Below are 12,198 nucleotides of genomic sequence, written 5' to 3' on the forward strand. Positions count from 1 at the left end.
CTTGTGGAAATAGTGAGAGCAGTCTGGCTCAGCGCAGAGGGTTATTATTAATAATAGTTTTCTTACCATTAAAATAACAAAACAAGTTAACGGTAATGTGGGAAGACTAGACTGTGTCGAGTACTGAAGACTTCAATAGATGGAGTACTGCCAACTCAAGTAGGATGGACGAAACAGTGCGAGGGTAAAGTGAAGTTGCAAAACCAAGTAAAGGGAATTAACTCAGCGCAGAAAAAAATTGATCTGTAACTTCTTTAACCAATAGTACGTTTTCTTCACTCATTCATTAAAGCATTCGCTCCTTTACAACAATATAAATGAATGGTTTCATACATTATCATTTGAAGGCTGTTGTATATATTGTACATACATTTGACAACCATATCATTAGATCATTTTTTCAATAATAGTGATGCCCCGGTTCATATAGGCAATCACGTACATTTAAAATAAACAACTTAAATATCCAATCTTTCAACATATTCAAATAACTTTCTAATCTAGCAAACATGTCACTGGCTAAACACAGACAATGGGAGAGTCCTGAGAAGAGCTTTCTGTGCTCTGTGCAAAGCCATGGCATAGAGCACAGTAAAGAGGGGAGAGAGAGAAAAACTGTGAGAGAGGAAGAGACAGAAGCGAGAGAGAGGGGAGGGGGCCGTGACAGAAGCATTGTTTTAATTTCTAAGATCACGCTTTCCCACTTCTGCCAGCCTATTGTGTTTGCAGCCATGTTCTTGCAAGCGCAATGCTTTGTTATACTGTAGATGGGGTTACTAATGACGTTTATCAGGTTGTGAGAGAAACAGGTTATTACTGTGTATAGCTTTGCGGGGGAGACCGAAACACAGTTGGCCTCAAATGAAGACATATTTGTGACGTGACTGATTGTCATGACAAAACATATTGATATCGGCAATAGATGAATAATAAGTCCTTCCAGAAGAAGCATCTCAATGTTGATGGTTTTAAATGTACTGTTTAGTCTGTGGTTTTGAGCAAAGGTGACGTTTGGGGCGGAGGAGTGGGGGGGGGGGGGCTGTGTGGGTTACATTGCACATTTACCAGGTCTTCACTCATAGGTCACTATATAAAGGAAAAGGAAAGCATACATACATTGAAGGAAAATATGCTGGTGCTTTTTAACACAACACTGCTTATAACAGGTTCTGAGAAGGATCATTAGGATCGGAATGCTTCTTCTCAAGAAATCTGTGATGACTGTCAACCATCTCCATTTCGGTTTCACCTTGATAAGAAAAATCGTAATTCAGACAGAAAGAGTAGTTTGGTTGGTTGGCTACATCCTAGGTGTCTCATGTGCAGTAGCTAGCTGTCCCAAAACACATGGCACTGGTTGATATGTAAAACTGCTCATGACATCGTCCCTCTGCCTTCATTGGTCGGACATACCTGCATGTCATTTTCTTAGTTGTGCTAACAAACATGAACACTCTTGTCATTTAACAGGATGTGCGCTGCACAAATGTAAAAGACAAAAAACAAAATAAATGTTAAAAGCTTGAATGTTTAACCCTTTCCAAACAAACGTCTTTAAACAAAGCGTTTACGGCTAGGTTGGAGTTGCTGAGGGATGGTTGGAGGGTTGAACTAGCTAACTCGACCCTAAAGCTAAAAGTGACGGCTCTCATCAGATTGTCAAGATTCAGGCCTAGATTTGTGCTTTTTGAGGAGGGTTTATGCAGCGGGTGAAATGACTGAGGACATTGAACGTCACATTTTCAGAGCCATGGAAGATTCTAGCAGACAAGGGGTTTCTTGTGCAGGTCTCTTCTCGTCACAGTGTATGAGAAAGCAGCCATGTTTATTTTTTAAAAGGTGGCACCAAAGCGTCGGCTGGGTAGAAGACCCCAGGCAGCACTCTGAAACATCCCCTTCTCATGACACGACCCAACCTAAGTTTGTTAGCCATCAACAACGGCTCAGAAATATGACACGTTTTCATGAAGCTCTCTCCCCATTCAGTGAGGCATAGGGAAGGGAGGGGAAAGGGCAACTTGGAGATTTTGCTGCCCTGCTCCTGTCCTTTGTGCTCTGACCAATACACACACCTCCTCATTCACAAATAGTGCATTAAAGCATACATCTTCAATACATATCCATATATTCTACAATATACACTACCGTTCAAATTATACTATAACATCAAATTGATCAGAAATACAGTGTAGACATTGTTAACGTGTTAAATGACTATTGTCTCAACGTCAACAGTGAAGAGGCGACTCCGGAATGCTGGCCTTCCAGGCAGAGTTGCAAAGAAAAGGCCATATCTCAGACTGGACAATCAAAATAAATGCTTAAGACGGGGCAAAAGAACACAGACACTGGACAGAGGTAACTAGCTAGCATCCCGGAGTCGCCTCTTCACTGTTGACGTTGAGACTGGTGTTTTGCGGGTACCATTTAATGAAGCTGCCAGTTGAGGACTTTTGAGGCGTCTGTTTCTCAAACTAGACACTAATATACTTGTCTACTTGCTCAGTTGTACACCGGGACCTCCCACTCCTCTTTCTATTCTGGTTAGAGCCAGTTGGTGCGGTTCTGTGAAGGGAGTAGTACACAGCATTGTACGAGATCTTCAGTTTCTTGTCAATTTCTCACATGGAATAGCCTTCATTTCTCAGAACAAGAATAGACTGACGGGTTTCAGAAGAAAGTTCTTTGTTTCAGGCCATTTTGAGCCTGTAATCAAACCCACAAATACTGATGCTCCAGATACTCAACTAGTCTAAAGGCGACCAATTTTATTGCTTCTTTAAATCAGAACAACAGTGTTCAGCTGTGCTAACATAATTGCAAAAGGGTTTTCTAATGATCAATTAGCCTTTTAAAATGATAAACTTGGATTAGCTAACACAACATGCCATTGGAACACAGAAGTGATGGTTGCTGATAATGGGCCTCTACGCCTATGTAGATATTCCATTTTAAAAAATCTGCCGTTTCCAGCTACAATAGTCATTTACAACATTAACAAGGTCCACACTGTATTTCTGATCAATCTGATGATATTTTAATGGGGGAAAAATGTGCTTTTCTTTAAAAAACAGACATTTCTAAGTGACCCCAAACTTTAGAACGGTATTCTTTATATATATCTCAATGCTGCAATATACACTGATTGTACAACATATTAGGAACACCTGCTCTTTCCATGACAAACTGACCAGGTGAATCCAGGTGAAAGCTATGATCCTTTATTGATGACACCTGTTAAATCCACTTCAATCAGTGTAGACGAAGGGGATGACACAGGTTAAAGAAGGATTTTTAAGCCTTGAGACATAGATTATGTATGTGTGCCATTCAGAGGGTGAATGGGCAAGACAAAATATTGAAGTGCCTTTGAACGAGGTATGGTAGCAAGTGCCAGGCGCACCGGTTTGAGTGTGTAAAGAACTGCAACGCTGCTGGGTTTTTCATGCTCAATAGTTTGCCGTGTGTATCAACAATTGGTCCACCAGCCAAAGAACATCCAGCCAACTTGACAACTGTGGGAAGCATAGGAATCAACATGGGCCAGCATCCCTGTGGAACGCTTTCAATATGTCCACGCCCCAACGAATTGAGGCTGTTCAACTCATTCCTAATGTTTTGTACCCTCAGTGTATATAGACTCATTCAATGAGTGTGTTTACACAGCATATGCGATGGAAGGCGGGGCATTTTTGGTCTGGTTTTGATAGCGGTGTGTGTGTGTCTGTGTGTGTGTGTGTGTTTTACCGCGCTAGTTAGATAGCAGAGGAAATGTTAGCTTTGCGTTGGCTGCATCCGTCTTAGCGCAGCAGTGTCTCTCTGGGCTGCTAGGAAGGTGGGGGCAGGAATTACTCAGTCCTGCTGTAGCGTCTCCCTCCAATTGAAGCTGTGATTGGGCCCGTGGGTTAATGGAAGGATGGGCGGGTCCACCAGCTGCCACACCCCTGTCTCCCCCATCTCCTCAGCTGCACAGAAACCTAGGTAAGGAATCTATACAGGGAGAGAAGGAGAGATGGATGCGTATTGTATTGAGGGACAAACTGGTGTCATTAGAGAAGTGTGCAGGGGGGGGCAGAGGCAGAGAGAGAAAGGAGGCAGAGAGAAAGGGATAAAGAGGGAGAAAATGAGATACATTAGAAGGGAGAGAGCAAAAGAAAGAGATAGAAAGCAAGAGATAGCAGATCAAGAGATGTCCTAAAGAAAGCATGCTGACCTTCCTGACCACTTGTACAAAGTCCTTGGCGTTCTGTGGGCTGAGGCCCTGCATCTGGCGAGTACATGCCTCCAGGGAGGAAGCATGGGCCACGATCAGCACAGTGTTTCCTGTGTGAGACCACAGAGGTTACTTACGTTTACATTTTTTGTCATTTAGCAGACATTCTTATCCAGAGCGACTTACAAGAGCAATTTGAGTTACGTGCCTTGCTCAAGGGCACATCAACAGGTTTTTCACCTAGCCGGCTCGCGGATTCAAACCTTTCAGTTATTGGTCCAACACTCTTAACCTCTAGGCTACCTACCACACATAACATGACTTACATACAGTACATATCTACTTATGCACGCCAACTCACTAAAAAGTACATGGACCAGTGGAGGCTACTCAGAAGAGGAAGACCATCCTAATCAGTGAATTTCAGAAATAGATACAATTATATTCCCTTCACCAAGTACCTGATTAAAACACACTGTTTTGCAATGAAGGTCTATAGTAGTCTCAACAGCACCCTCTAGGGTAGCACCATGGTGTAGCTGGACGACGGCTATTTTCCATCGTCCTATGGCTAAATTTAGTTCAATACAAAACCTAGGAGGCTCGTGCTCCTCAACCCCTTCCATAGACCTACATGGTAATCATGACGACTTTCGGCGCACGTCCTCCAACCAATCAAAGCTTTTGCAGTATGAACGACATGTTGTTCATCCAATTAAAGAATTAGAGAATGAACCAAGTACTAAGCATGTGTGATTTAGAAGCTTGGTGAGTTGGTGACATTGTTGGTTAGATTGAGATTGGCATAGTGAATAGTTAAGCGTTTAAGATATTCAATTCAAATTAGTTTCTTCAAACATTTAACATTTACATTTACATTACATTTAAGTCATTTAGCAGACGCTCTTATCCAGAGCGACTTACAAATTGGTGCATTCACCTTATGACATCCAGTGGAACAGCCACTTTACAATAGTGCATCTACATATTTTAAGGGGGGTGAGAAGGATTACTTTATCCTATCCTAGGTATTCCTTAAAGAGGTGGGGTTTCAGGTGTCTCCGGAAGGTGGTGATTGATTCCGCTGTCCTGGCGTCGTGAGGGAGTTTGTTCCACCATTGGGGAGCCAGAGCAGCGAACAGTTTTGACTGGGCTGAGCGGGAACTGTACTTCCTCAGTGGTAGGGAGGCGAGCAGGCCAGAGGTGGATGAACGCAGTGCCCTTATTTGGGTGTAGGGCCTGATCAGAGCCTGGAGGTACTGAGGTGCCGTTCCCCTCACAGCTCCGTAGGCAAGCACCATGGTCTTGTAGCGGATGCGAGCTTCAACTGGAAGCCAGTGGAGAGAGTGGAGGAGCGGGGTGACGTGAGAGAACTTGGGAAGGTTGAACACCAGACGGGCTGCGGCGTTCTGGATGAGTTGTAGGGGTTTAATGGCACAGGCAGGGAGCCCAGCCAACAGCGAGTTGCAGTAATCCAGACGGGAGATGACAAGTGCCTGGATTAGGACCTGTGCCGCTTCCTGTGTGAGGCAGGGTCGTACTTTGCGGATGTTGTAGAGCATGAACCTACAGGAACGGGCCACCGCCTTGATGTTAGTTGAGAACGACAGGGTGTTGTCCAGGATCACGCCAAGGTTCTTAGCGCTCTGGGAGGAGGACACAATGGAGTTGTCAACCGTGATGGCGAGATCATGGAACGGGCAGTCCTTCCCCGGGAGGAAGAGCAGCTCCGTCTTGCCGAAGTTCAGCTTGAGGTGGTGATCCGTCATCCACACTGATATGTCTGCCAGACATGCAGAGATGCGATTCGCCACCTGGTCATCAGAAGGGGGAAAAGAGAAGATTAATTGTGTGTCGTCTGCATAGCAATGATAGGAGAGACCATGTGAGGTTATGACAGAGCCAAGTGACTTGGTGTATAGCGAGAATAGGAGAGGGCCTAGAACAGAGCCCTGGGGGACACCAGTGGTGAGAGCGCATGGTGAGGAGACAGATTCTCGCCACGCCACCTGGTAGGAGCGACCTGTCAGGTAGGACGCAATCCAAGCGTGGGCCACGCCGGAGATGCCCAACTCGGAGAGGGTGGAGAGGAGGATCTGATGGTTCACAGTATCGAAGGCAGCCGATAGGTCTAGAAGGATGAGAGCAGAGGAGAGAGAGTTAGCTTTAGCGGTGCGGAGCGCCTCCGTGATACAGAGAAGAGCAGTCTCAGTTGAATGACTAGTCTTGAAACCTGACTGATTTGGATCAAGAAGGTCATTCTGAGAGAGATAGCGGGAGAGCTGACCAAGGACGGCACGTTCAAGAGTTTTGGAGAGAAAAGAAAGAAGGGATACTGGTCTGTAGTTGTTGACATCGGAGGGATCGAGTGTAGGTTTTTTCAGAAGGGGTGCAACTCTCGCTCTCTTGAAGACGGAAGGGACGTAGCCAGCGGTCAGGGATAAGTTGATGAGCGAGGTACAGGACATACAAACTACAGGACATGAAGGTAAAGTATATATTGTTTTCTTGGTTTTATAACTTTATTTTTGTGTTGCGTTAGTGCCGTTTATTTAAAAAAGTATGTAGCAAGTAGCTAGTTTAGCTACCAGAGTGCAGTTCTCTGCTAGAATTGCTGCTAACGCTCACAAACAATGTAGTGGATTTTTGATGTTACAATGCTTTATTTGCTGAGCATATGGAAGTTTCTACTGTCTTCTTCTTTGATCATCTTCTTTGAGACAAAATCCATTCAGAATGATTTGACAGCTTCCATCGCATAATCCATTAAAAGTGAGATTAAAAGAAAGGTTGACGCAGAGCATTTTGGCACATGGCAAATCAGCTGTCGCTCGCAGTTGTTAGCTGTGAATACAAATAGCCAATGCAATTCCGTTACAGAAGCGCCGTCATAGGTTTGTGCAACAAGTTTCTCCATGAAGTTGTACTCTGACTTTGTTAATTCTGAGATGTCCAACAGACTGCGCACCTTGCTCATGTGACACAAAAGTATCCCAAGAAACGTTCCTGAATAATGCCCTGATCATCCACATTACCCGACTATAACTAACAACTGCGAGCGACAGCTGATGGCAAATGGATGAAACCACAGACATGTGACAAAATGCGCTGTCAACCTCTTAAATGGATGGAAGCTATCAAATCATTCTGAATTGATTTCGGCAATAAAGAGAAAGACAGACTAAACTTCCATATGCTCAGCAAGTAAAGCATCGTCACTTGTTGCCAAAACCTAGGATGGCGCTTATGTAATGGAATGCAATGGCTATTTGTATTCACAGCCTGGTCCCCTCCTGTTCCCTGATTAAGAGGGGATGGCCACTCCGCTACCAGTGTCAACTCTCTCCTGACATGAACTGAAGCCATGTCTCATGGATGCACTGAATGTTTCCTGTCCAAGCATTGTGAGTAGGCCTGTCAATTTTCTCTCATTACTGTATGTAGAGTCAATCACATTCACAAACACAATCACTTTATTACACATCAATGTGATTGTAATCCTTGCTTGGACTAACTCATTCTTAGCTATTTTGTACAGCACTGAAGCCTTTGAACACACCTCATACCCACATTCAATCCCTTCCCAACACTGTAAGTAGCCCTCTCATTCCTATTCCCCATAATAATTCATTATAAATGTCTTTATTAAATGTATTAGGTTAAAATCATTTTTGAAACAGTCTTCTTCGTGTGGTCTGTGACTATACCGTGGTTCTCTTATACTCCTCCATTTTTGAAGTTACCAGCCTCCATTGATGTGGATACGCACACACTAACTCAAGAGTTTAGGAGTCAATCAGCACTTGAGGGGATCATCCCGAGCAATTAGTTGCACAGATTTGCTAATCTTGACCACATCATGAGTAGTTGTTTAGGATGCAGGATGATTTGTAGATCAGGGATTCTGCACAGAGCCTTGCTCAGGCCCATCCTCTGGAACACTGAATATGTAGCATAGTGTGACTGCCTAGTCTGCTTTGGTCCATCTTACCCAGGTTTTTGCACTCTGTCAAAATCTCCCTGGTGACCTGGAAGCTCCGGCTGATGTAGGCGTCATAGGACTCTGACACGCCAAGCTTGCTGATGGGAATATGAGGTCTGGAGGAGAAGAGAATAATATGTTACACTGAGCCCTGTCTTCTGTAGCTCAGTTAGTAGAGCATGACGCTTGCAACGCCAGGATAGTGGGTTAGATTCCCGGGACCACCGTACATACAATGTATGCAAGCATGACTATGTCACTTTGGATAAAAGCATTTGCCTAAATGAAATATTCAGAAAATCCTTATGACACTGTATAACATTTTTATTGCTGGCTATTTTCTTTTTACAATGTATTTTCACCTGACTGCAACACTTACCAAAGAGCTGCAGTTAGTTTCAGAATGGGTGTAGCGAGGAATTAGTTAGTCCTCAATATTTCCAAAACTAAAGACATTGTATTTGGGACAAATAATTCACTAGACCCTGAATCTCAACGTCTCGTTATGAATCATGTGGAAATTAAGCAAGTTGAGGTGCTTGGTGTAACCCTGGATTGTAAAATGGTCAAAACATATTGATACAACAGAAGCTATGATGGGGAGAATGTCTTAACAACACCATCAACAAGGCAGGTCCTACAGGCCCTGGTTTTGTTGCACCTGGACTACTGTTCAGTAGTGTGGTCAGGTGCCACAAAGGGGGACTTGGGAAAATTGCAGTTGGCTCGGAACATGGCGGCACGGCTGGCCCGTAAAAGTACATGGAGAGCTAACATTAATGATGTGCATGTCAATCTCCCACGGCTCAAAGTGGAAGAGAGATTGACTTCATCATTACTTGTTATTGTAGGAGATTGACAAGCTGAATGTACCGAGCTGTCCGTTTTAAAATTCTAGCATACAGCTCGGACACCCACGCATACCACACAAGACATGCCAGCAGAGGTCTCTTCACAGTCCAAGTCCAGAACCGAATATGGAAGGCGCAGGGTACTACATAGAGCCATGACTACATGGAACTCTATTCCACATCAGGTAACTGATGCAAGCAGTAGAATCAGATCTAAAAAGCAGGTAAAAATAAGCAGGTAAAAACACACATGCATACGCACACATTGTGATATTGTTGTATGGTGGTATTACATTTTTTGGGGTTGTGAATATGTGGTGGTGAAGGGACGTTACAGTGAGGGAAAAAAGTATTTGATCCCCTGCTGATTTTCTACGTTTTCCCACTGACAAATAAATTATCAGTCTATAATTTTAATGGTAGGTGTATTTGAACAGTGAGAGACAGAATAACAACAAAAATCCAGAAAAACACGTCAAAAATGTTATAAATTGTTATAAATCAGAAAGATTTCTGGCTCCCAGGTGTCTTTTATACAGGTAACGAGCTGTCTTAAAGGCAGTGCTCCTAATCTCAGTTTGTTACCTGTATAAACGACACCTGTCCACAGAAGCAATCAATCAGATTCCAAACTCTCCACCATGGCCAAGACCAAAGAGCTCTCCAAGCATGTCAGGGACAAGATTGTAGACCTACAGAAGGCTGGATTGGGCTACAAGACCATCGCCAAGCAGCTTGGTGAGAAGGTGACAACAGTTGGTGCGATTATTCGCAAATGGAAGAAACACAAAAGAACTGTCAATCTCCCTCGGCCTGGGGCTCCATGCAAGAGCTCACTTTGTGGAGTTGAAATGATCATGAGAACGGTGAGGAATCAGCCCAGAACTACACGGGAGGATCTTGTCAATGATCTCAAGGCAGCTGGGACCATAGTCACCGAGAAAACAATTGGTAACACACTACGCCGTGACGGACTGAAATCCTGCAGCCCCTGCAAGGTCCCCCTGCTCAAGAAAGCACATATACATGCCCGTCTGAAGTTTGCCAATGAACATATGAATGATTCAGAGGACAACTGGGTGAAAGTGTTGTGGTCAGATGAGACCAAAATGGAGCTCTTTGGGATCAACACTCTCGCCGTGTTTCAACACTCTCGCCGTGTTTGGAGGAGGAATGCTGCCTATGACCCCAATAACACCATCCCCGCCGTCAAACATGGAGGTGGAAACATTATGCTTTGGGGGTGTTTTTCTGCTAAGGGGACAGGACAACTTCACCGCATCAAAGGGACGATGGACGAGGCCATGTACCGTCAAATCTTGGGTGAGAACCTCCTTCCCTCAGCCAGGGCATTGAAAATGGGCCGTGGATGGGTATTCCAGCATGACAATGAATGAAAACACACAGCCAAGGCAACAAAGGAGTGGCTCAAGAAGAAGCACATTAAGGTCCTGGAGTGGCCTAGCCAGTCTCCAGACCTTAATCCCATCGAAAATCTGTAGAGGGAGCTGAAGGTTCGAGTTGCCAAACGTCAGTCTCGAAACCTTCATGACTTGGAGAAGATCTGCAAAGAGGAGTGGGACAAAATCCCTCCTGAGATGTGTGCAAACCTGGTGGCCAACAACAAGAAACGTCTGACCTCTGTGATTGCCAACAATGGTTTTGCCACCAAGTACTATGTAATGTTTTGCAGGGGTCAAATACTTAACTCCCTCATTGCAAATAATTTTATAACATTTTTGACATGCGTTTTTCTGGATTTTTCTGTTGATATTCGGTCTCTCACTGACCAAATAAATCTACCATTAAAATTACAGACCGATAATTTCTTTGTCAGTGGGAAAACGTGAAAAATCAGCAGGGGATCAAATACTTTTTCCCCTCATTGTATATGATGTACTATTTTACGTGGCCTTTAGATTGCAGGCCTGCGTAAGAGTAAAGCAAAAAAACTGGCTAGGAACTACTCTGAATCAGCCGTTATGGAGAGCCTAGCTGTGTGGAGAAGGCACTTTTTGTTTCCTTAAGTGTCCTTGCATCAACAACCTTTGAAATGTTTGAATCCTTTATGATGCCATGTTAGTTGTGAAAGTATTTCAGGTGTGTGTGTGTGTGTGTGTGTGTGTGTGTGTGTGTGTGTGTGTGTGTGTGTGTGTGTGTGTGTGTGTGTGTGTGTAGGTTCTGAGGTACTGTACCTATAAGTTGTGTCCACACTCAGGCTAGCAGCAGCCATGTCAGTGGGAGGGATCCAGGCAGGAAGAGAGGTGCCAGACACCCACTTGGTCCACTCAAACAGACCAGGCTCTATACGGATCTTAGTCTTCCCCTCCTGCTGCAGGCCTGTGGAATAGAATAAAGTAGAATGGAATAGAATAAAACGGAATGGAATACAATACAATAGAATAGTTCATTGTAATCCGAGGAGGAAATTCTTTGTTCATCAGACTGGATGATTGTGGTGGATGGTGATGATATTGATCAGGACATACCTCTGAGGATGTTGTGGGCAGTCTGGACACAGCGCAGCGAGGGAGAACAGTACACAAAATCTATCACCGCTTGGCTCTCCAACAGGGCTTCACCCACAAGGCGGGCCTGAGTGGAGCCGAATACTGTGATTGGACAGTCTTTGTCGTAGTCTCGGAAGCCTCCACTTCTCGTTGGCAAACTAGACGGCATGTTGAGGTTGGAGCGAACATATCGGCCTAGAGTTATGAACGTAAAATAGGAGGCAGACTGATTATCATAATACAGTATGTAAATTAGTACTACAGTAAAGCATATCTACTATTCAATCCTATACATTTCCCCCTATATCCTATCTCCTACTGACCTTTAGCATCAAAGCACTGAGTGATCCAGTGTTTCCCAAACACTACATCCATCCTCTCACCATGGCGACACACAAACAGACTCCTCTTGGGAAGACATGACTGAGTGGTGGGCCTCAGCATCTGGAGAACAGTTTCATTACACAATTAACACACCGTTCATAGCCATTATTAAGTACTATTATTACTAATCATGTCTGTACATAAACATTTGAATTCTATTCAGAGTAGAATAAGCAAGGTTGTACAGCCTTTAGTAACCTAAAAAAATGCATTGTGATTTTTTTTAAATAAAAAATGTGTTATTTTGTGCCAAATCAT

At 44.0% G+C, this 12,198-nt stretch overlaps 1 protein-coding gene across 1 annotated transcript in view; it reads right to left on the minus strand.

Annotated features, from left to right (window-relative positions):
• Positions 1–3,327: 3,327 nt before the first annotated feature.
• Positions 3,328–12,198, minus strand: part of LOC124005323 (ubiquitin-associated and SH3 domain-containing protein B-like) — a 44,116-nt gene continuing 35,245 nt past the window's right edge. Inside the window, 6 exon segments of the mRNA XM_046314461.1 lie at positions 3,328–3,990; positions 4,214–4,323; positions 8,205–8,311; positions 11,242–11,386; positions 11,536–11,751; positions 11,880–12,000. Coding sequence (XP_046170417.1) covers positions 3,853–3,990; positions 4,214–4,323; positions 8,205–8,311; positions 11,242–11,386; positions 11,536–11,751; positions 11,880–12,000 — 837 coding nt within the window. The 3' untranslated portion in view covers positions 3,328–3,852.

Source organism: Oncorhynchus gorbuscha, linkage group LG02, assembly GCF_021184085.1.
Source record: "Oncorhynchus gorbuscha isolate QuinsamMale2020 ecotype Even-year linkage group LG02, OgorEven_v1.0, whole genome shotgun sequence".
Classification (NCBI taxonomy): domain Eukaryota; kingdom Metazoa; phylum Chordata; class Actinopteri; order Salmoniformes; family Salmonidae; genus Oncorhynchus; species Oncorhynchus gorbuscha.